Source organism: Anas acuta, chromosome 9 (genome assembly GCF_963932015.1).
Source record: "Anas acuta chromosome 9, bAnaAcu1.1, whole genome shotgun sequence".
Classification (NCBI taxonomy): domain Eukaryota; kingdom Metazoa; phylum Chordata; class Aves; order Anseriformes; family Anatidae; genus Anas; species Anas acuta.
The window spans coordinates 23,051,871-23,077,489 of record NC_088987.1 but is presented as its reverse complement, the minus strand read 5'-3'; the positions used below and the strand labels follow the sequence as shown (position 1 = coordinate 23,077,489).

At 39.7% G+C, this 25,619-nt stretch overlaps 1 protein-coding gene and 1 long non-coding RNA gene across 11 annotated transcripts in view; one reads left to right on the top strand and one right to left on the bottom strand.

Annotated features, from left to right (window-relative positions):
- SPHKAP (SPHK1 interactor, AKAP domain containing) overlaps positions 1-21,601 on the top strand; it is a 98,066-nt gene extending 76,465 nt beyond the window's left edge. For 8 of the 10 annotated variants that reach the window (XM_068691863.1, XM_068691859.1, XM_068691865.1 and 5 more), the window contains 8 exons: positions 454-588; positions 5,033-5,288; positions 5,575-9,310; positions 13,561-13,740; positions 15,666-15,752; positions 17,807-17,859; positions 17,944-18,128; positions 19,400-21,601. In XM_068691863.1, coding sequence (XP_068547964.1) covers positions 454-588; positions 5,033-5,288; positions 5,575-9,310; positions 13,561-13,740; positions 15,666-15,752; positions 17,807-17,859; positions 17,944-18,128; positions 19,400-19,543 — 4,776 coding nt within the window. In that variant the 3' untranslated portion in view covers positions 19,544-21,601. The remainder of the gene's footprint in view (positions 1-453; positions 589-5,032; positions 5,289-5,574; positions 9,311-13,560; positions 13,741-15,665; positions 15,753-17,806; positions 17,860-17,943; positions 18,129-19,399) is intronic. The other 2 variants (XM_068691857.1, XM_068691860.1) reach the window with 2 other exon arrangements.
- The window catches only part of LOC137860988 (uncharacterized), a 196,984-nt gene extending 171,366 nt beyond the window's left edge, over positions 1-25,618 (bottom strand). Inside the window, exon 1 of the long non-coding RNA XR_011099299.1 lies at positions 25,070-25,618. This is a non-coding gene — a long non-coding RNA (uncharacterized lncRNA). The remainder of the gene's footprint in view (positions 1-25,069) is intronic.
- Position 25,619: the final 1 nt, after the last annotated feature.

Below are 25,619 nucleotides of genomic sequence, written 5' to 3'. Positions count from 1 at the left end.
TTTAAAGCTAACTTTCCCTTTGGGTCCTTGCCTATCATATGCCTGAAAGCTTTGCCCTATTCTCATTACCATACTTATTGTCTAAACCAGAAAAGATTCAGCAACAAACACAGTGTTCTCAGTCTCTTAGGAACTCTCTTGTAATAGGAAAGCCAAGCATTTAGATGTGCAAAGGCAGTCAAGCTCTTTAGCACATACCAGTGTAAGGGATGACAGATTGTCCTACTGCAGTGCTGTGCAGGAGCTCACACTGTCACCATAGTCATGGCCTGGGGGCTCAAAAGGAAGAACATGCATTTTAATGCTGCCAGTTCCACTTTTGATGAACTCGAAATAGTAAGTTTAAGCTTTCTAAAGGAATGCCTACGTTGTATTTCATTTTGTTATTTATGAATATAACTGCACAACTCAGACTTCATTACCTGAGAGCAAAATCTGTCTTTCAAACTACAGAAACTGATCAGCGTCTCTCCAAATCTCCCCAAACTCATCAGTTCTATGAATGTACAACCACCGAAGGAAAACGAAATAGTCCTGCTGAGTGGATTAACGTCAGGAAACCTTCAAGCTGATTATGAAGTTCCCCAGGTAGGAATCATAAACTCTTCTTTAGAACCACATCACAGCTGTGAAGGAATTTGGAAACTGGAAAAAGGAAGGTGAAAACAGGGACCGTATACCAGTTTAAGAACTGAGTAGCAGTTTGCAAACATAAAAATATATAGAGAGACTTTTTTTTGAGAGGTTAAGTGTAAGAGAGGGGAGGACAAAGACAGAGGAGAGATGCCTCTATTCCCATAGATCCTGCAGATATCTGGGTTACAGATGATCATAGAATCATAGAATATCCTGAGTTGGAAGGGACCCTTAAGGATCATCAAGTCCAACTCTTGACACCGCACAGGTCTACCCAAAAGTTCAGACCATGTGACTAAGTGCACAGTCCAATCTCTTCTTAAATTCAGTCAGGCTCGTTGCAGTGACCACTTCCCTGGGGAGCCTGTTCCAGTGTGCAACCACTCTCTCTGTGAAGAACCCCCTCCTGATGTCAAGCCTAAACTTCCCCTGCCTCAGCTTAACCCCGTTCCCGCGGGTCCTGTCGCTGGTGTTAATGGAGAAAAGGTCTCCTGCCTCTCGACACCCCCTTACGAGGAAGTTGTAGACTGCAATGAGGTCTCCCCTCAGCCTCCTCTTCTCCAGGCTGAACAGGCCCAGTGCCCTCAGCCGTTCCTCATACGTCTTCCCCTCCAGGCCTTTCACCATCTTCGTAGCCCTCCTCTGGACACTCTCCAACAGTTTCATGTCCTTTTTATACTGTGGTGCCCAGAACTGCACACAGTACTCGAGGTGAGGCCGCACCAGCGCAGAGTAGAGCGGGACAATCACCTCCCTTGACCTACTAGCGATGCCGTGCTTGATGCACCCCAGGACACGGTTGGCCCTCCTGGCTGCCAGGGCACACTGCCGGCTCATATTCAACTTGCTGTCTACCACGACCCCCAGATCCCTCTCTTCTAGGCTGCTCTCCAGCGTCTCATCGCCCAGTCTGTACGTGCAGCCAGGGTTTCCCCGTCCCAGGTGCAGGACCCGGCACTTGCTCTTATTGAACTTCATGCGGTTGGCGATCGCCCAGCTCTCCAACCTATCCAGATCCCTCTGCAAGGCCTTTCCACCCTCAACACAGTCCACAACTCCTCCAAGTTTGGTGTCATCAGCAAACTTGCTCAAAATACCTTCTATTCCTACATCCAGATCGTTTATAAAAATATTGAAAAGTACCGGCCCTAAAATGGAGCCTTGAGGGACCCCACTGGTGACCGCCCGCCAGCCTGACGCAGCCCCATTCACCATAACCCTTTGGGCCCTGCCCGTTAGCCAATTGCTCACCCATCGTATGATGTTTTTATTTAGCTATATGCTGGACATTTTGTCCAGTAGGATCCTATGGGAAACCGTGTCAAAAGCCTTGCTGAAGTCCAAAAAAATCACATCAGCTGGTTTCCCTTGGTCCACCATACGGGTGATCTTATCATAAAAGGAAATCAGGTTAGTTAGGCAGGACCTACCCTTCACAAACCCATGCTGGCTGGGACCAAGGACTGCTTTGTCCCCCAGGTGCGCCTCAATACGTTCGAGAACCATCTTCTCCATGATTTTACCAGGCACTGATGTGAGACTGACAGGCCTGTAATTGCTAGGGTCTTCTTTCTGACCCTTCTTGAAAATCGGCACAACATTTGCCAGCTTCCAGTCTACCAGGACCTCTCCAGACTCCCAGGATTGTTGAAAAATAATTGAGAGAGGTTGATAATGCTGTAAGCCACATTAACAGTTGATACTCCAGGAAAGGCAGGCAGTGGTGGCAGAGATGATTCACAATCCCAGATTTCAAGAGTAGAGTAGCAGGAGTCAGAAGGACAGCACAGAGGGGGAAAAGGAACGAAATAACATTTTCTGTACACACAGCTACAACAGGGCACAACTCCTACAGACTCCCTTCCAAGTGAAGTCTTTCTTACTACTGAAGTCTACTTCCTACTTTTGTTCCCAGTCCATCTGGTCCCACACATCCACCTCAGAAAAAAGCTGACAATAGGGCTTGAAAATCCTAGAGGCTACCCTAAGCCTGAATATGACAACTGAAAATACCAGGACACATTAACCATATCAGAGCTGATACTTCATTTAGCTTCTGTCAATGTAAAAAGTAATTAACGCATAAATTAAAACTTAGCATTTAAAAGAGCTAAAGGCAAAGTTCTCACACAAACTCCTTCATTCCTGTTATTGCCAATGAAATGTGCCATAATCAGAAACTGCAGGCCAAAAATTCCTCCTACTGGCACCACATTGAGAAAGGAAACAAATGATAACATTTGCTTAAAGGCATTTCAACACACAAGTTCCAGGAACTTAACTCCTTATTATAATAAAAAGGTGGCTTGCGGGGAGTGGGGGTGTTTTGTTTTGTTTGTTTTTTTTCAAAAAAAAAAAAAAATATTACTCCTTTCCACTTTTATCTTGTTATTTCTTTCTCTTCATGTCTGTGCAAAGAAAAATAACAAAAAATACTTTGGTATTTCCGGTCCGATTATGATCTCATTTGCCTAAGCATGAATTGGAAACCACTTCATTAAAACTGCAGATGTGTCCTGCAGTACAAAACTGTCCAACTGGCTCTAAAATGAACAGGTAACTGCAGGAAGGAAAAAAAAAAAAAAAAAAAAGAAAACTTTCTTCCACTGATACTGCTGATTTGTGTACATAAATCTTCATGAAGCAGGCACTAGCTATTTTATTTTATACCAATGAGATGCTCATTAAAGAGAGAAATTACCTGATTATAGAGCTTCCTTGCCACTTGTGACTAGTGGCTGAATTGAGAAAGATTTAGAAAGAAAAGCATACAAGCCTTGGGTGGGGGTGCCAAGCCAGGCATCCCTGGGGGGAAGCCTCTGTGGTACACACAGCGATAACACTGCTTCCCAAATAAAGAGTCAGCCCAGTGCTAAAAGAACACGGCCATTGGGACTAGCAGCTTTTACAGACGGTAGGTAACAGAGAAATAAAAACTAACCTACATTTCTGTAAGATGAGTAGAGCTTTTGCATTGAGATAGAGAGATTTATTGAATAGATAAGCAAATGCTATGTTGGCCCTTATATTTGCTAGGCTTTCCAGAGAACTTTATTTGTAAGGAGATTTGCATCATCCTTACACCCTTTCACAAGCATGGCCCTGCAAACCAAGGACTGGAGAAACAGCATGGGAATGTTTGCTCTAAGACTGCATCTGTTATTAATAACAGTTCTCACAACACAGCATATGCTTAGGTCTGATTCAGTAACAATTCCTGAGGGGCTATTATCAAAAAAAAAAAAAAAAAATTAAATCTTTCTTTCTTTTGTATTTTACTTTTAACAGGCTAACATATCTGGTTTTCTGTTCAGACACATTTTTCAGTTGTAAAGGAATAGTAGGCTAATAAAACAGGCAGTTCCAACAAAATAATCATCCCACTGTTATTACTGAGTTTCTACTTTGCTTTCACACCCATTCCTAGGATGGGGTTGCGTTATGTTAGGTATTCTGCAAATGCACAGGGAGTCCAGGGTGTCTTTTACATAGCTGAAAATCTTGATCCAGAGTTGGTTACACTTAGGCTGTCTCCTTCCTGGGGGTCTCGAGTTAAAGCTCACAAGCTGCAAAAATTTGGCTTTGCTTCAGAGTATATCTGTACCACAAACACAGTCCCATGCAGAGATATCAACTTAGCTTTGAGGGAGTATAAACATCCAACAGGTTTAATATCAATCAAGTGAGGATAACAAGAGTTCTTTTTTCTCAGTTTCTGCCCAACTTCCTGCTTAACTATACAGCCTCTCTGGCTAAGACATCTTTTATGTAAAGGTTCACCACATTGCACGTTTGCAATTGGAGGTTATGCTGGTCTGAAATAACAGGGCTTTGGGCAAATAAGGAGTGAGAGAGATAACAAAGAAAATAAAACTATCTTAAAATAGTTTGCAAGAACATCTAAAGGTGACCTGCTCTTCATCTCACCAGCCAGTATGTACAGGGCTGCCTTCAAAACAAGCGTTTCAGCAGAAATTATCCTGAAACGGAATTCATGCCCACAAACAATTCCCTCCAGAGACAGGTAATACTGGGTGGCGTGAGGGCTGTAATAACGGTGTGTCAGGTGGCTAACTCTGACATAGTTTAAAGCCAGTAACACTGTCATTAAGACAAGAAATTGATTGGAAAAAAAATAATGGTTATTTCAACAAAATAAAGACACCCCTGTGATGCAACTGGGTTCTCTATTAAAATGCTTCTTTAACAGATGTTGATCCAAGCGGTCTTATTTTGGCATATATCTGACTGCACACTGTGTTACAAATTTCTAAATGACAAACTGTATCTTCACAACAGAACATTCCTGAGATTTTGATGGAGGGATGCTTAAAACAAGCTTGTTTGTTTGTTTGCTTTTAATTAAATAACTCTTTGAGATTCTTTTCCCCTCTAGTGTCCTTGGCTAGCAGATGTCTGCTTGGTTCAGTGTGCAAGGGGGAACAGGAAGAACAGTGCAAGCTGCATCATCTTTGAAATAAACAAGTTTCTGATTGGGCTTGAGCTTGTTCAGGAGAGACAGCTGCAGATAGAAGCTCATGTCTCAAAGCCTGAGGATGACACAAACTGCTCAGTGTCCTCAATAGAAGAAGATTTCCTCACAGCATCTGAGCACCTCGAGGAGGAAAACGAGGCTGATGAGTATAAAACTGGTAAAAGCAATGAGACTGAGCATAATTCTGCTATTGCATAATTCTGTATTACAGAACAGCCATAGCAGTGCTTACAGAAATTGTACTCAGTGTTAATCTATGCATATATTTGTTTGTAATTTAGAAAACGGATGGCTATTCATACTTTAAATTTTTCTTCAAAGACAAGGATACGTGGTTGTACAGCAGTTTTACAGAGCAGTAATGCATTAGACAGTTATACAACCATTTTCTTTTTAAAGTTCCAGAGTATTCTGCAAAGATTAATACCTTACTTTTCTTTTAGTAGGCCATGAAAAAATAAGTGTTTCAGAATCATCTTCAGATATCAAAAAAAATAAAGGAAAAGGATTTGAAAATCTCCACTACAGGAAAGCCAGGTTGCCATTCATTTTGGAAGGAAATTCCATTAATAAAGAAAATACAGCTACTAGAGTCTCTGAAGCTGTGAATGCTGCGGCTGAAGATGGCATCTCACAACCTGAAGATAAACCAGACCAGGAAATCCCATGGCAGAAGGAATTAGTGGAAACAGCTACACCATCTGTCAGTACCAGTAATTTGACTAGTGGGGTTGAACACTCCTGCTCAGTTAATGTATTAGAAGATGTATCTTTAACCAAAATGGCTAAAGAGGAGCTGGGGCCTCTTCATGACCCCATAGCAAAACACATCAGTAAGGTAGACATAGAGGAATGTGCAGGTGGTAGGAAAAGTGATCCCCCCTGGCAACATGAGCAAGCATCTACAGGTCAGTATGCCACAAATTTAGCAGAATCTGTTCTGCAAGATGCATTCATCAGACTGTCACAGTCTCAACCCACTTTTAATGAGGAGGCTGCGGTCAGCATCTCTGTGGGGAGCTCCTGCAAGTCAGAAGATGTGTCTGCTGCCCGATCATGGAATGAACTTCCAAAGATCGTCATAGTGCAAAGTCCAGACAGCTGTGAGAATGTGTCTGACTGGCCAGGGTCTGCCTTCCCAAATGTGTGCCACTGGACTGAATCAGAAAGCTCTGCTGAAGTTTCAGATTACTTCGAGGAAGAACATGCAAATGGGCAAAGCCAGAGTGCACTGGAGATGGCCTTGGCGTGTGCAGCGACTGTCATTGGAACCATCTCAAGTCCGCAGGCTGCAGAAAAGTTCAGACAGGACCAAGAAACCACAGACTCCAAAAATGGAGCAGTAGATAATGAAGAGACACAGACGGCATCTTCACAGCTACTTGAGGATTGTGCTGGTACAGAATATTCATTTCCATCTGCGCTGTGTGGCATGACTCAGGTAGCAAGTGCTGTAGCAGTCTGTGGACTGGGGGAAGCAAAGGAAGAGAAGTACCCTGCAACTTCGGGTGGTCTGCTGCCTGCAGCTCAGACTTCTGCAGCCATCACTCTTCATTGCAGCATAGCTATAGGAAGCAGCATGGAGAAGCTGAATGATAGCATTGCAGAGGCACTTCTCAAAGAGGCATCAACAATTTTGACAAAACCCAATACATACAAAAATGTAGGGCATTTTATGGAATCCATGAATGGAAGAATTATTGAAACAGCAGCAAGGCCACAGATTCCACACTCTGATGGAGTAATCAGGGATGAACTTGCACAAAACTTATCTAATATTATTCTACGTCATTCTATCGAAGAGGTTAGGAAGAAGAGACAGCTACAGCCCCCTTCAGAAAACAGCTCGAGTACACAAGACATTTTCATGGAGACTGCAAATGAGTTGCTTTTTAATGTGATATATTTCACTTGCAAGAAGATGAATGACATAAGACAAGTTGAAGAGTGTTCTCCTCTGTTTTCTGACAGCCCAAAAGCCAAGAAAGTAACAAGAGTGGAAGGATGGCCTACACAGGCAACCACACATGAAACATCACACAGACCCCTTGATCATTCTGCTGTTAAGTCATTTGGTACATGTTACAGTGCTACCAAAGAACTTGGAAATGGTACAGGCACTAGGAAAACTAACATGAGAGATATAAATAGCAAGGAAAGTGCCACACTGAATTCAGAACTAAGCAGAGCCACTGGGCATAATGGGCTTGTTGCAAAAACATCTCCCAAGAAAAGATACCTGAAAAGAACCACACGAGACTGTTACAAATCCCCAAATCAGGGTAGCAATCAGAAGAAGAAAGACTACAGATCATTTTCAGACAGAGAAAACATCTTTGCAAACAATGAATGCAGGCATGGTGTTCAAGAACAACAGTCTTCCAATGCCGCTGTGAATGCAGATAACCAGCTGAAGCATAAGTGTGATGCTGTGCTAAAAGATGAAGTCCAAGTTAGCTTATCTTTGTTAGGAAGTCATGTCTTGCTTCCTTCTCAGCCTGTGCTCCAGGTGAAACATTCAAGGGATAAATATTGCATAACAGATTTTGCAGAAGAATTGGCAGAAACAGTGGTCTCTATGGCAACAGAAATAGCTGCCATTTGTCTTGAAAACTCAAATGGAAAGCAACCCTGGTTCTGTGCATGGAAGAGAGGCAACGAGTATCTGGTGACCCAGAGTTTGTCATGCAGAACCATGAAGAGGAAAAAGGAAACCCATGCTAATAGCTCAGTTGTTCGGAAGCACAGGGCACCTAGGCTCAGCGAGATCAAAAGGAAGACAGATGAGCATCCTGAGCTAAAGGAAAAGTTGATGAATCGGGTAGTAGATGAATCTATAAACCTTGAGGATGCACCAGATTCTGTCAATATCTTTGCAAATGAAGTGGCTGCAAAGATCATGAACCTCACTGAACTCTCCATGGTTGATAGCATCTGGCAAGGTCCAAACCATCCCAGGAACAGGCTGCACTGTGACAGATGGAGCCGAGCCAAGGCCTCAAGCTGTGAGAGCATCCCAGAGGAGGATGCAGATTCCAAAGCCTCTGTCAATACCTTAGGCCTAATGAACACCTTTGGTCAATCGGTGAGCCAGACAAGTTCTGTCTCAAAGCAATCTAGCTGCGAAAGCATTACAGATGAATTTTCAAGATTTATGGTGAACCAGATGGAAAATGAAGGAAGAGGCTTTGATTTATTACTGGATTACTATGCAGGAAAAAATGCAAACAACATCTTAACTTCTGCTTTGCAACAAGTAGCCAAGAAAAATGGTCACCTTAACGTAAGACCAAGTTGCCCATCCAAACAGTCCAGTACAGAAAGCATAACAGAAGAATTTTATAGGTATATGCTAAGAGAAATAGAGAAGGAAAACAAAGATAACTTATCTTCCCCTCGAAATTCAAAGGACTGGTGTGGCAGTTTGCTACCACCCTCTCTACGATCACCTTTTTGCTTCAGACAATCCTCTATGCCTGACACCAGGTCATCCAGCTCTAGACTAACAGTTAACATCCCAGTCAAGGCAAATTCATTAGATGGATTTGCCCAGCATCACCGGGATTCCCTAAGCGTACAGCCAGTCAGTACTGTGGCTTCTTCAGGTCTTTGCAAGTCTGATTCCTGCCTGTACCAAAGATGCAAGACTGACCAGATCACTGATATGTTGATTCACGAGACGTGGGCGAGTTCTATTGAATCTCTAATGCGCAAGAACAAAATCATAGCAGATGAGGCAGAGGTTGCAGAGGCAGATCGCTTTCACAGTGATTCCCCACCACATGTGGAACAATATGCAAACAGACTGGCTGCAAATATTGTTGAAAGTGGTAAAAGTTTAATAGTTGTCCAGCAGGATTCCTTTGATTCTATGAGCCAAGATCATATGTTGGAAAGCAAATATCCCCAAAGCACAACTCAGATTCAAACAAAACCCAAAAGAGATGAAATAAATTTGGATGAGAAAAAAGAGAAGATGAAGAGCCCTGGATGCCTCCCTGCAGGTCAGCACAGGGAAGTGCCTTTAATTCAGATAGAAACTGATCAACGAGATGAGCCAGATAAAGACTCTGAGTCCTTAACTTCACATGACTCTTCTGGAAAGGAGCATCAAAGCAATGAAAAACCTCCAGAAGCTTATGCTGGGAAGCACACAGTTTCTGGTTCCTTACTGAATAGGTAGGTGATAAACAGAAAATCAGCTTATTGCTTCGCTGTTCAATTTCCCAGTAAACATTGTGATGAAGGGAGAAGATGAAGAGGATTTTTTTTGGAGAAATAGACAGGATAGATTATCACTGCAGGTTTCTAACTACATAAAACTACCAAATTATACATCACGGTGCTGGTATGTGGAACAAACTTTTGTTAAATATTACAGTATTATGGTTCTAAGTTTCAAATCCAATACCACACAGACAAGTAAAATTTTCCTTTCACACTAGGTCTTCCATAGTCAAGAAAGGAGAGATGGACGAAGTCTGATTTTTCATTTAACACTGGCTGAGATCTCAATCCAAAACTAAAAATCAGAATTAGTATAAAACAGAAGATAGAATTTGAGCTGTAGTTCTCTCCTGTGCTTGCTTATGTACCCAACGTTTTGCGTACCTGGAAACAAGACCAGGCTTCCAAAAGCTTGAGGTTCAGCTTTGTGTTTACAGTCTGGAAGAATAAGTAATAAAAGTTTTTTACTGGAAGGGGAGAATAAATTAAAAGCACCCCTCAACTACTTGAGTTCAACCTCTCGGTAGAATTCAGATAGAGAAGAGAATAAAATTTCATTTGGTGGAGTTTGTAGCACAGCCCAACACCCTCTCCTTGCATCTATACTCCTTTTGTTGAGGAATCTAAACTTTGATTAAGGCAAAGGGTAAGCCCTGTTGTGTGAGAGTGTCATGCAAGCACAAAGGATTACTGTGGATGTTAGGAGGTTAAGAGCAAAGCTGTCTCTCAAGGTATTGCCTATTTTTAACTATACTTCTTAATCATATTTGTTATTTTAACGGTGTCTAAGCTGCCAATCACTCAGAGGATCGCAGCACTCTGTTATCTCAGAGTGCTAGAAAGAGTGCAGAAACTAGTGTTCAAAACCATTTTGTAGCTCATTTTATGCTAGGCAGTGCTGTGTTTTGGCTTTTGACAAAGCTCTGCTGGAAGTGAGAAAGCATGCACTTCCCTGTGTATGGTAGCAATTAGGTGGGTAATTACTATAGTCTCTCTATTTTGTGCTGACTCTCCCCCACTAACCTTCATCTTCCTTGGAACACAACCTGCTTTTAATAAGATACATTTAGAAATCTGCCTATTTGGAATCTTGACTGTTTGGAAATAAAGTTATTTTCTGCACAGTTTATGAGCCCTTTAATAACAGCTTTTCCTCTATGTTTGATGCAGAGTTCTCAAAGTGCCTATTGAAAGTTTAAAGTCATAGGACTGGTAGAGCAGAATTAGTACCCAGAGGCTACACCTATATTAGCACTTTTCTTTGGCAATGCCTTGCAGTTCTGAACCAACTCATTCCCATTTCTATGCATCAGCTCTGTGTGCAGCATGCAAAGCAGATTCCCTTGGGAGGAATGTCAATGAGAAGCTGTGCTGCAAGTGGGAACCAGGTGTGCTCGTCCCCCAACTAGCAAGGGGAAGCTTCTGGTGATTCTTCACATGGATTTGAACCACTTGTGGCAGGGCCATCTGGACCAAGCAGAGGCTGAAGTAAAAACCCTGAAACATGTAACAGATAAACAGGCGTCAGAACCACTTGCTTTGATCCACTGAACTACTCCTATTGCGTGCAATTACTTGGAAGAATAGGTACAGGCACACAGGACTCCAGGCAAAATACCAAGCAGACATATAGTTGTTATCAAAAAGCATCACTGGTCTGTCACATAAGTGCATAATTAATCAAACGAACCCAAAGTGCTCCCATAAGGTTGCTACCCCCCAAAAAAATCTCATATTTTGGGCTTTATATTGGATGCTACCTGCCTTGTATTAAAATACCCTCTGGACAGAACCACTACCCTGCTACCCTGCTCAGGATGATGAGTTTTGTACCCAAGAGGTCAGAGATGACAGTTTGGGATATTTGACAGATGTTGACTGCCTTGTAGTTCAAAGGCCCTCGGGCAAATACATCGCCTTTCTCTCTGTATAGGAGGCTGCCTCTCTCTCTAACATTCAGCATTAGCACAGCAACTTCTCAGTTGTCTCCAGAGTGAGAGCACAGCACATGGAGATATCCATAGTGATTTTATCTTAGTATATTCTTAATTGAGTTAATTACTTGGGGACAATAGAATTTTGGGGTTGATCTCTTGCTCTAACCAAATTCAGGACGCCTTAGACATACCTACAGATAAAAGCCTGGAGAAATTCTCACTTTCAGAGGGGTCCTCCAGCGAGTTGCAAGTACGACTTTTTTTTTTTTTTTTAAATCACAGAGTTGCAAAAACAGACCATCCAGTAAATATTAACAAAACTAGTTTTGCTTTAACTGTTACACTGTTGCAGCAGCAATTAATTCTTTCTGATCACCCAGAAAGAGGTGGCATTTTTTATTATATACTTTTCTGCCTGCATAGCAAAAATCCTTTGGTAAATCTCACAATGCACAGTTTGCCTGTGAAAAATTACCTTAACTATAGCTTTTATTCTTCATTTGTGTATATATACAACAAATATATACACATGCATGCATGCATGGCATACATCAAGTATGAAGATTTATAAACCATTTTTTCCTAACCCTGTATTCTTCAAAATCAATCTGGTTTCTACCTATTGCAAACTTACCAAGAGAAAAAATTATTTTATCCATCCACAACCAAAGCAACAAAGCTCCTAAGAAATACAGCAGGCAAAAAGTCATTAGCGATTCACAACCCACAATGCTTTCCTACTTTCAGACCTTTCTTGAATCTACACTGTTCACAGGGTAGAAGAGCTGGAGGCTTGCTTGTATGATAGGGTGATCCGTGCAAGGGTATGTGAATGTGGATATCTGTAGGAGTCAGTTCTGCTAAGAAAAAAAAAAGCGTGAAATGTCATAGACTTGCTACAGAATGCACAGCTATACTTGTAGGAAAAGCTCTAAGTATATCACCTCACAAAAATTTTCTTCCTGCAACATGCAGTTAAGGAAGTGGGTATGGTTTAAGTGTGTCTGTGTAGCCAGTGGAGCACGTTGTGGTCTCATGTGATGGAAGGTGTTGTTTGTTTGTTTATTTTTTTACTTGCTAACTTGCTATAAATGATATATCTGAATGTTGTAGATCTTTTCTGTGTTGCTTTAAAATAGGTGGCTTTATTTGAAATGCATTCAGTAAAACTTTTCTGAAAATTTCCGCTGCATTTAAATAAAGCAAAGTGTGTTTCAAGCAAATCAGAAAAACGTACACAAAACAGAAATGAGAGACCTTTAGAAAGTAGCATTGTCAGTGAAGATGCCGTGCAATGTGTTGGTATTTTTCATGTCAGGTTGAGTCAGGTTTACAACAAAAAATACCATAGTAGAGAATGCACTCATTCTCCAATCTGGGATCCTGCACAGCTCAGACAGGAACTAGATATATCTGATTTCATCTTATTATTTCACTTCTAGATAGGATAATACTGTCTTCTGTTCTTATACTCTATTATAACAATTTTGACCTTCTTATATATATATATATATATATATATACACACCATGCATTTCTACTTCTTGATTAACATATTTTGTGAAGTTTAACACTACTGTCATACACCAGAAACTGGAGAAATCTGAACATACAGATAAAAATCTGAACAGAACTCAACATGCTCCATCTCTTCACTGTTAAGAATTACCACTGGCATTAGAAGAGCAGGCAAGGATAATTTTTGATCCAGATTTTATTCTCGATTACCTCCCCTAGCTAGAAAACGTTCACATACACATGTAACATACTTAACTATAATCAATGGTCCAATAAAAATAAAAGATCACATCAAGCAGGCAGAAAACCTTGTCAAGAAACTTTTTCACCCACCATCAGGACAGAAATTTAGTGCCTATATGTAGTTCGAGCTACGCTGTCATCCTGCACTAATATTTATCCCATATTTCCACCACTCATTGACCAAAGTACATTAAGCAATAAATTTATTCAGCAAGCGGCTCTTTTTGTACAAGTTAAGCCTTTTCTGTGCATATATCCACATATGGCTTATTTTGCTTTGTATTTGTTTATAGCACCGACAAGAAGACCATTTTTAAAGAGCATCCCAGACCATATGTTGAACTAGTCTCCTCATATGAATTTATAAGTTTGTCCAGTCTCTTGCATCTGTACAGTTTGTGCAGCTCAGTTAACTTTAATGAGTAGCATTGCCTGAAGATTTGCAGTAGTAGTTTGTTTGCCTATATTACAATTATCAATATGCCTTCCTTATCATCCTACCAGCAAGAACGCTCAGAGCAGACTGGATGCTGAAGTACCAGGAGAGACAAAAACAGCTGAAGAATTTCCAAACCATCTCAGCAGCAGTGAAGAAAGCACTGGTAGCTGGTCCCAGCTGGCCAACGATGAGGACAATCCAGATGACACAAGTAGCTACTTACAACTCAGTGAACGATCCCTGAGGTACCGTTATTATCTGTTCTCAGTATACATAATGGTTTGGTCAACTAAGCATATGATTTGATAACCATATGTTGGAAATGAGGGGCAATAACTCAATATTGAGAACATTGTAAAGAAAGCCTAGTGACAGTTCATCTCATTTAAAAATAAAAAATAAAAAAAAATAAGAGCCACATCCTCATTTTCTGCCAGATCTTTGTTTGGTGAGCAGTTACATTCAGACCATGAAAGCACTTCCTTGCCCCATGCAAGTGCACCATCCTACAGTGAAAGGGCTGTCAAGGCAAGCTAATTGCTATGATCTTTGCTTTATTTGCTACTGTTTCCAAAACAATGACATCTTTTTAGCCAAAACTGATAAGACTGCTATTCCCACCAGGTATCCGTATAATGAGAGCACAGATAGCACCCTGATCTGCTTAGACTAGCACAGGGAACTGGATCAAAAAAGGATAGCTGAGTTTGCCCCTAGTATGCATAAGTTCCAGTGTTCCCACTGCACTGTGCCACTTTGTTTTCCTACTCTAGCCAGGACATGTTTAAAGGTGTTACCTAGCCCTTAGAGTATGCACAAACAAATGTTAGTTTGACTTCAGCCCTTTCACAACATCAAATTGAGCAAGGTTTTTTCTTACCTTTTTCCAAGTTTTTTTTTTTCCTCCTTAAATCTGATCTTAAATCAGATTTTAAAAAATATTGTCAAGTAATTACTTCTTTCTCTTGGGTATTAAGACAGGAAGGGAAGACTACGGTAACAAAGCAGGTAGAAGAGTCTGTCAGAGAGCACTGTTGGCTCATTGAAAAAAATGGGTGAACATTCATCTCATTGTAGTATCAACCCTTGAAGTCTTTGGTATAAGAGAGCTAATGCATTGTGCCATTTGGTTCTGCATTGAAACTGAAATTGTCTCTGAAGTCTGAATGCATGGCAGACTGACCTTGATTCAGGAAAAAAAAAAATGATGGAGAAAAGAACTGTCTAGACAATACCTCAGATGTAAGGAATAATACTATTATCTGCATTTCTAGTGTAAATTAATTGGTTCAAGTTTACTTAACGCACAGCATTCATTGATGCTAACTGACTAGCAGCCAGCAAATTCACAACCTGTTCATCAGACTATTACAGCTGTGTAAACGTTCACTGTCAAACATGTAGTACCTGTTCACTTTATAACATTGCTATTTTTTCCAAGTATTCTTAGGTTTTATACTTCATCCTTTTGAAGCAGCCAAAGAATACTTCAAGGTATTAATGGTCCCAACGAGCATTGGCTTTTTAATTGAAGTCTCAGTCTTTCAGAGTAGCCAGAAGCATCAGGGACCATCACTCTACCTGAGGCAGCCTCAGATCCCTGACAGTACATAGGGTAGGATGTAATATGCTGAAACTGCTGCTGGTTACAGGCATGGAGTCAGCCAACAGGTAAGTAGTATAATAGGCAACCTCAGTGTGTGTGTATATATACATACATCTACACGTACCTATATCTATATACACATACACACAAACAAACCTTGGTTTAACTCAACACATTCTGAATCTGTATCTGAGTCTCTGCAAGTTTTTCCAGGACATCTCTATGCTTGGTAATCTTTCTTTTCAAGGACACACGCAGACTGTTTTTCTGTTTGAAACTGAATGTTCATTGCATAAGCTATTCACAAGAAGACAGTCTATGATTTTTTTCAGTTCACAGCATCACTTGATACACGATCTGCCTAGAATTATTTTAATAAAAAATTCATTATTTTGAGCAGATTAGTGTGCTGCATTCTGGGAAACACTTGCTGAGCACAGTTGATTTTGTGGAACTCTGTATAACAGGGGACTGCCTCCTCACTTTACTTGTACAGAAAAAAAAAATGTATAGAGATGTGTTCAGTGCAGCTTGGCACTAATATTTAAACTTTTGCTTTGTCAGCAATGGCAACAGCAGTACAACTAGCAGTCTTGGCATTATGGACCTGGAAATTTATCAGGAGAACATGTCACCTTCTCCTATAATTAAGTAAGTAGTCACTGAAGTGAGATTTGATGTTTAGTCTAATTTTAACTGCAAATCATTTACACCATCTAAAATGCGCCAAGCCCTGCTTTGCACCTGCTGCTTAGCCTGCCCTTAGTTTCAGAAAAGCTCACAAGTAGGTATCTGTGCAGTGTGGAAGCATTAGACAGTGAAAAGTTACAGGAAAGCCCACCCAGGTGAACCTCTTGAGAATATGGATCCAACTGTTTTGCCTAGAAGACAGCCTTCTGAGCATCCATTTCACACTGTGTGAACTTTCTTCTCTGAGAAATTTCAAATATTACCAACACTTTAATGTAAGAGCAAGTAAGATCAAGCAAATAAAGATCAATTAAAGTAATATATATATATATGGCATTATTATTGTAATTTGGCTTAAGTTATGTCTTAAGTATTGTTTCAGGGTGTTTTTCTATCGAGCATACGAAGTAATTGTCAAGAGATGTGTAAGAATTTGCCTGAAGATGCTGGTACCCTGAAACATGATATGTACCAGTCAGCTGGTGAATGCCACGATGAAGACAGGGCATGGCCACTGCAGAAGAGTACATACAGACTGTAGATCACATATTGAACACAGAAACTTTGTGAAGTCAGTTATATCAGAAGACCTTTATAGCTCATTACCAGGCTATTCTACAACAAACCATCCTGCTTTTGAGAAGCTTTTTTTTTTTTTTTTTTTGTCAGAAACCCAGACATTTGTATTTCTGTAGAGTTGCATGCATGCTCTCTGGATCAGGACACTAACCTCGTTAAAACATTTCCATCTTAACAGTAGGCAGCGATACCTCCTACACACATTCCTTAAGGTCACCCCTCTCCCTGACATTTCCAAAGATTAAAGTGATACACTTCCAACTCCTCATTAGCTTTCAGTGGCTGTTCACAGGTGTTAGCCAACAGGCACGAGATCCTGGCAGGACAGATGTTGGGGAACACAGCACCACCACTCAGGGCAGTTCGTCCTTCCACAAATCAAAGTCAAGGCCCAGAATACATCTGCTGATCAAACAGAACACTGGTAAAATAAAATCTGATGGAAGGGACATTATTAGGCACCTATGATTCTGTCGTGACAAACCATAGACTGCATACTGCCATTTTATTCTTCCACATCTTGCAGTAACCACTACACGAGTGTGTGTATATGCTTGGTCCTTTGAAGCCTTGGGGGAGATTCTGAAAGCCTGTGAAAGAGCGTGGTAAGGGTAGCATCCTCCCATGTGGGAAACGATGTCTTGCTGTCCTTCGCTGAGGACAGAACAGGACAGTCCAGGAACACCTAAGTGCTAACTCTGCAGTACTGACGAAGTGACTGCCAGAACTAACATCAGACATGAATTTACAGGTTCCTGCCACATGTACAGGAGCGTGGACATTATGTTCAGAAATGGAAGCTGAAGCAGTGAAAATGTAGCCAGGGTTTGTAGTTTAACAGGAAAAATGGAACATAAGAAGAGAAGTCTTGAAATTTTTGCAATGTGTAAGCAGAATTTGTTTATCCAAACAGCTAATATATTTGAGAAGAGCAGTAGTTGAAGACATTGATAGCTATGTTTGTGTTTAGCTATGAAAAATAGTTAAACTGTTAAAAAATAATAGTTAATATAAATTAATAAAACTAGTAAGCAAAACTGAAAACAATTCACCCAACAACTATAGCACTGCAAAACGCAGACACTGGAAATTCAGTATTTCCCCCTAGGTTACAAGACCTGCTGCATCTTACCATAATGCCATTCTCTTTGTCATTACATAAACCGCAAAGATACGCAGATAAAATGTAACACGTAGTGCAACTGGTATAAGTACTTCATCATATCACAGGAATAACACTGCAATTCCCATGGCTTTTCCTGATTTACAGATTAAATTACTGTAATATATTCAGCCTTTTATTATTTTATCCTGTTTAGCATTTTTCTTGCAGTTTTCTAGGTCTTACATTGGGGGAGAAGTTTGTCCATCATGACGCAGTGTTGTAGACTGTTCCTAAATATCACTAACAAGCTTTGTTGTTGTTTGTTTCTAAGTGAATTAGTAGAAGAAAAGGTTTTCCTTAAAGAACAGACAGAAAATACAGAGGGTAAGTTGAACCTTATCAATCACAGCATACAATTTGAAGTTAATACATACAATTCCACAATAACTGTTGGAATTATTTTTCCAGAAAGTACTTCAGGGCTCTCAGTGGGAACAGCCAATTGTCAGAAGGACCTCTTGGTGATAAATTTTGATCTGGAACCAGAATGCCCTGACGCAGAGCTTCGAGCCACCCTGCAGTGGATAGCTGCTTCTGAACTTGGAATCCCAACCATCTATTTTAAAAAATCTCAGGAAAACAGAATTGAAAAGGTAGTGTTCACAGAATTGGGCACAATATTAATTCACTTTAATCGCAGTAACAGTTATGATGTATTGAAGTTACTGAGCCTAAAAGCAATTTTACTGAGCCTAAAAGCAATTTTATTCCAGTTCACAATCTGCTGGAGACACCACTAAATGCTATCTACAACATTTCAGAAATAACCAGAATGACCTTTTCCAAGGTCAGAAAGATTGGTTCAAGCCTTAAAGCTAATGAGATGTGTCACAGTATTCAAATCAATTAATGAAAAAAAGTATTACAAATCAGTATTTTCATCTGTTAAAATAATGTCTATGGGAAGATCATTTTGAGTAGCAGGGATATTGTTTGATTTTCTTGAGTACACGCATTTGGGAATCACAAACATAATTTAAAATGCATTCAGCATCAACAGTCCAAATTGCATCTAATTAAAGAAACAGCTGTCAGCTTCACCCATGTGCTTTGGCAAACAGTTAATTCAATTGCAAAAATACACTAGAGAATAATGAAGCACATCCTGCCTACAACAGTGCTCTTGGAAATCGTGCGCCTATTAAGTATCGTTAAAATACATATTAAAAGTTTAGGCTTCAGTATGTAAATAGCAAACAGCTACACGAACTAGAGACACAATATTTTCTTGTGTCGTTTAAAACTGGAAATGTAGAAGGAGCAAGCTAATTAGATATTGATTGTGAAATTCAAGGAAATGAAAAGCTTTGATTTTCATTTATATGCTGCTGAAAAAAAGTGGGACCAGATGCGTGACACTGTGAAGCCCATTATTAAGTACAAAGTGGACAAAATTCAGGATTTTTTACAGCTGTTTAAGAATGTATATTTAACCCTTGATTTATACGGAGACTAAACAAAACAGGCAAATATAGACCCTAATCGTGATTCAACCACAACTGTGGCAAAAGTCTTCGTGTGACAGTTTACCCAGAAACACTCACCAGTACTGTTTGAATATTTGAAACACTGGGTGGAAATACAGAAACATAAATGTAAGTTAAAATATAACTGATGGTAACGAAGGAGGATATATTTCTGTGAAATGGATAGCCACATTTTCATTATTTTAAGAGTGAGTTGTTGATAGGTTTTGATTCTGTAGCAAGCTCACTTTCACTGTTCTCGCTTTCGCTGATAGAGCACTGTACATAAGGATGGTCTCACAGCTGTTTGCATGTAATTCATTTAACAAAACCTTAGCAAAGTGCTAATCAAATCCTAAGTGCTATCGCTTTTTTTTGTTTGTTTTCCTCTAATTTAGTTTTTAGATGTTGTGCAATTAGTGCAACGGAAGTCCTGGAAGGTTGGCGATATCTTTCACGCTGTGGTGCAGTACTGCAAGCTCAGTGAGGAAGGCAGAGAGATGACACCAAGCCTGTTTGATTGGCTCCTTGAATTGGGTTAAGAAAGTTCACCTGTTGGCATTTTTGTTTTAATCCAGTTTAAATAAGCAGTGATTTGTGTAACGCTCTGACTTTCAAACATCACTGAGTACAACGAGCAAAGACAGACAAACTCTACAGAAACAGCACACGTCTGTTCCACAGCTGAGCACTGAGCAAAGTGAAACCAAGGCGTATTGTATCTTTCTGTATCCTGAGGGACTCTTGACATATTGTGCTATAGGATGTACTGTACTAGGATGGGATGGATTTTTAGCCTTCTGAATTAATGGACTACACAGTAAAGACTTAAATCTCCAATCAGATCCATTTTCATCAATTTGATTAAATCAAGCAGCTGAAATGGGATAGTATGCTAACATTCAGTTCTAAAACAACACCGATGTTTGTACAGTTTACCTATTAGAACCTGAGTGTGTTCCAGGATGCACAGAGAAACCCATGTCCCTAGATAAATAAAGCCAAACCAAACCTCCAAGGTCTTCTAAGGGGTAAAAACTTTTGAACACACCAGATCTTTACAGCTAGATGGCACAATAAAAGCCTACTGAAAACACATTTCAGTTTCTTTCCATGCAGTTATTTCTCTCCCATAGCTGTTTGCCATCCCTGTATTCTTCTCAAGGAAATGAGATCTAGAATCTCAGTTAGTACCCTTAAAAGAAATTTCTTTTCCCTCAGAGGCAGTGCAGTTTGGGATCTCTATGCCTGGTATGTCCCCGAGCACAGCTCTGGGAGTCATGGGAGTCACGGCAGCGGGTTTCTGAAGCCCTGTCCCACCGCAGGCCTGCCAGGTGACCTCAGGCGAGTCATTTCACCTCTGTGCCTCAGTGTCCCTACCTGGTTAAAGGGAGTGATGATAGTAAATGTGTTACACAAAGTGCTTTTATTTAAAGCACCATGTAACATGCTACACGTGAGTTAAAAGTAGTGAAAAAAAATACTATTTTAGTTCTAGCTTAATCAAGTAAATTGTTAATAAAGTAAAAAAAAAAAAACACATCTGAAAAGAGTGCTGCCTCGACAGAAAGTTATGAAAATTAAGATTTTTAAGAAATCAAAATGATTGTTAAAATCTCAGCACACGTGCTTGTTCATTTTGGATGCAAGTGTTTGGACTATGTATGATAGTTCACATTGCTATAACATTTATATAACTTTGATAAGATATACTACAGCATCTTCTTGCTGAGATGATCTGTTAGTATCATGCGCTCAGTGATACTCTCGACTCTGCCAAAGAGATTGGTTTTGAATTTAAAGGTAAATATAACCTATCACATCAAAGCTCTTCTGAGATTTATTTCTTTGAAAATCTTTATCTTTTGCCTCTCCCTTCCCAAATAGCATAATAGAAAACCAGCCTTTCCCAATAAAATATTTAAGAGATTTTATTTTCCATATAACAATATATGCTTCTGTACTATTACTTGGGAGGGGGGGAAGAGAAAACTATCCTTTTGCACTAACTATTTTTGAAGATTTTGAAGTAGTTTTAAATAATTTATGAAAAAGAGCCATATTATTCTCAATTTTATCTTTAAAACCATTCATGAAGTTGAATGATTTTCACTCATTTGTTGAGAGAAACAAATTGTCAGTGAAACCTAATACAGAACATTAAATAACATGAGAAATTCTACATCTCTGCAACATATACAGAACAGTGGGGGTCTCTTTACTGTTGAGATAAAGGTCAGTTTGTTGCACACACTAAACTTAATTGTGCAGTCACTGGGCTTATTCCTACAAACTGCTGAACATCCACAACTCACACCAACACGCGTGGTAACACTGAATGCTCAGCATTTCCGAGGCTGAAAGTCAGTAAAAAGCACCAAGTATTATATAAAAGTGCTTTGAGTTAATAAATGGGAAAGTGTATTTATTTTAAGCCAAATACAGTTAGTTGTCAGTATATCAATTTTTTGCTGTGATAGAATTAATGTTTACTTATCCTACAAAGCACAAATATCATGACTAAGTTGTAAGCGTGATGCAGTTTCTCTGTATAGTTCTTAATGTTGCAGTTTGTTCAGAAATAAATTTATGTTATAACATGTCGTCTTTGTCTTCCTAAAAATAATGTTTGACCAATTAAATAATATTTGCATGTCATCCCTGTAGCATCCATTATTTGCTTCTCAAAGCAATGCTTCTGAATGAAACATCTGACCCACAGCCCTAACTAAAGCAGCACTGGGTTTTACCTCATTCCCAGAGCAGTGACTTTCCTCACATTCCACAATTCATTCAGGTGACATAAGGCTAATCAGAACATTCTTGCTATCACAGAAAATAAATTACACATTCATTGCAAAGAATTAACCCCAGAATAATGCCGACATAACAAAACCCTGTTAGTGCTTACTAATATGTTTACAGTTTATATGCTTACAGACATTAAGGAGTTTCTTCTGTCAAAGTCTGCACAAATATTTACTTCCCTACTGCCTAGATGGAAAGGTATTTCTACTGCTGAACAAAAAAAGGAAAACAACATTTAACATAGCTGTGTAAATTAGAACAGGAGTTGTTGTTCACTATTAAAAAAATATATCCTGAAAAAAAAATTCAAGTCGACTTTAAATACATAAGAACTTCATACTATGTACGGATTTCAGTAAAAGCCTTAGAGTAAATTATGTGTGGTTTAGCCTGTTTACCTGAGTGGGATGCACGTTGTTAATACCATGAGGATGCAGTGAGTGACTGCTCACTGTCTCTTGCAACATAAAAGCTAGAACCCATCAAATTAAACCCATAAAATAAACAAAAAGAGGTGACTCTTAATCAGATGAAAGGATGCAAAACTTGGGCATAGGTTCAAGTGGAGCCTGATTAAGTACTTGAAAGTAATGCACCATGATTTTGTAAAGAGAGAAGCTCTTATACTCAGGGAATCCCTGGCTATCTAAAGCAGCCCATCAGATTTGCTTCTGCAGCAGGTGCAGTGCAGGTCCCAGTAGCGGCTGTACAACCCAGCTAACAAAGTGCAGAATGTGGCCTGTAAATACCTGAATTACACAGGAGAACTACCTATTGAAAAAACAAGCATTTAAAAAAGATTTTGCATTTAGTTTGGTTTAGCTTAGGGTGCTTTCGATAGTGGAATTATTGGAATCTGAAAAACAATCTTCCTCCATTTTGTGAGAAATCTTCAGTGTCATGGCTTCAGTGTTACAGTCTTCAGTAGCTTACTCATTGTATTGCGGTCAATAATGAAAACTGTTGCCTATTTACATTTAGCCTATTAAATTCCACAAATAACTTTCTGGAGAGGCTGATTTAACTTTCTCTTGTCTGGTTTCACACAGAGATGCATAACATCAGTATAGGGATGTCACAATGAATCCTACACTCTGATGTTCAAAATGCCTTTAAAAAACAGCAAAAACCACCCCACTGAAATCAAGAGCCCACATAAGTCACTTAATAAAATATAAAAAATAAAAGTCCAACTGAGAAGGAAATTTTAATTCAAGCCAGAGCCATTCCTAAGTAACATTTAAGCAAACTCACAATGCCACTGCATTAACGTTTAAAATCCACTCTAAGGCCGTTGCCATCACTAGGAATAGGCCCTCAGAAAATACCTTGTAGTTGCCAAGCATTTAGCAGGATAGACCGTTAAATTAGACAGCTGGATTGTCAAACTAATTAAAACAACTTGTAGGACAGGTCTGGCTGAGGGGTACTGTGCCCTCCTCCAACCTTCAGCTGAAAATCCCACAGTACAGCACAGCAAACTGGAACATCCAACCACGCAGGGCATGTCCCATATCCTTTCACTGACTACCCAGGAAATACAAGTGACCACACAGGAGGAGCACAAAAACAAGTTCTTGCAAAATGCCATTTTTAAAACCTGAGTGGGTATGAGTATTAACATTATCCTCACATATTCAGAAAAGGATCTGAATCTCAAGAGACACAAAAAGCATATGTCAAGACTAGGTACACCTCATACATTTACATGGAAATCTTTGTCCTTGTCTTGCAAAATGTATGTACTGTCCTGGGAAAACAACATGACACAAGCTAAGGGCTTCTTTCTCCATAAAAAGAAACTTGTATATTTACAGAGGTAAATGCTAGAAGGATTCAGAGATCTAAAGGACAGAAACAGAAACAATAAAGCAAATCTGATTTCCACTGTGACAGTCCTTACTGCAGCAAACTCCAGGAGCCTCCTGCAGTAATGCTTGTCAATAATATGGCAGGGGGTGAAGCTGACAGAGTTTCAATAAGATGCTGAAAACCTCACTCCACTCCATCTGCCCTGTGATTACAAGTGGGAATCACTCAAGTGGTAGCTTGGAGAGCACAAGGTACGTAGAAGCCAAATGTTTTGGTAAGACTAAAAATGTACCAGACAACAGAGTTAGAGCACACACATAAGAAATTTTGGTTGTGGAGGCTGAAGTGGTCTCAAGCTGGTTTCATTCATAGACAGAATGGTTTTAGAATGATAAATCTATAGAATGCATTCCTGATAAGTCTCTGTATAATGTATTAAATCTACGGGTGGGTAAATCAAGGTGTAGAGAGCCTACCATCGAAGCATACACGAGTATACACCTAGCATATACACAAGCATATACCTGGTGTACCATTTAAGTTTTTTGAAGTACCAAGTCAGTACATTTTTCCACAGTGCTGTGAATCGGAGCAGATATATTAAACATTTGAGCAAGAAACCTGGATAACATAACCTGAAAAGTAATTCTATTCCCTCAGGAAACCTAAAGAGAAACAGAAATAAAGTCCATGTGGCCTCCCAGTCCAATGCTTTGTCTGTGAAACCTCAACTCAGTCAGAATTTTGTCATTAAAAATAGGACAAGGCCCAAAAGCTAGAAGATACTAGAGGTGTTTGATTCATTGAACTGCTAGCATAGTACAGGAGAAAATTTATAATGGAATAGAAAATAGAAAAGAACACAAAGATTAAGCAAAAATCTATTTCCTTTTCACAGTCCAAAGATTTTTTTGTGTGATCATTTTACAGCAGGTCAAATTTCAGTTTTTAACTATCGAGCAGTATTTGCACACGTTTCATTATACTCCCTTTCCTCCACTTTTGTTAACCAGAATTCACCATTTCACATCTCCTATTAAAGTTGCAAATTGATTTAGGGGTTTTGGTCAGTTCTAAAATAAAACAGAAATGTATTGTCCTTCCTGACCCTTTTAATTCTAGATTAGGGAGACACTCTGATACCACAAGTCTTTGCACAAGACAGAAGGAAACACCACAAGCATTACTGCAACATTAATACTAGCCACCTTGTCTCCTGCTACAGGTTTAACTCTAAATGAGACACAGCACATTGCTTAGTTCTCCCACTGATGACATTTCTTCAAACAACCAGGGTGTTTTCCAGGGCACTTTTGTTTCTTCATTTATGCTTAAAGATACTGGCAAGCATTCAGCAAGAGCCAGACCGTACCAGCACTACTACTTCGTGTTACACTTAACATTTTTAAGTCTACAACCACCCTTAGATACACAATATAAACACATACCTTCAAGTGCATTCTCTGCTACGTGCTTCCTTTCTTCCTTGTCTCTCTTACTCAATACCTCATCACTTATTTTCTTCTATCCTACCCTCTTTGCTTCTTCATCCCTTCTTCCAAGCCTGACAGAGGTCACCACTCAGCTCTGCTACTTTGCTACTCACCTGAAAAGAGCAGCTGCAGCTTCAGGTGCTCTGGTAGGAGGTGGGAGAGCTGAGCACAGGTGAAGCGTGTTGGCAATTGGTGGAGAGAGCTCATTGTATGATGGCAAATAACTTGCAGGAGTTCATTATCCACTTCGCAGCTCATGCTATGATCCTTAGCTACAAATCTTAGATGGGCAGTGTTTCACGTTGCTACTAAAATTATTATTATTTTTTTTTTTTTTACCTTAGGTAAGAATGGAAGAACTAGGGATGACCAAATTGGAATGGAAAGGTGTGGGCAAATATGGAAGGGTATGAGTAGAAGTTTAACTGCAGTATGCATGCAAAAGTTAGTAGCAATACAGTTCATAAATGATTTTTAATGTTTTTCACTGGAAATATCAAGTGAG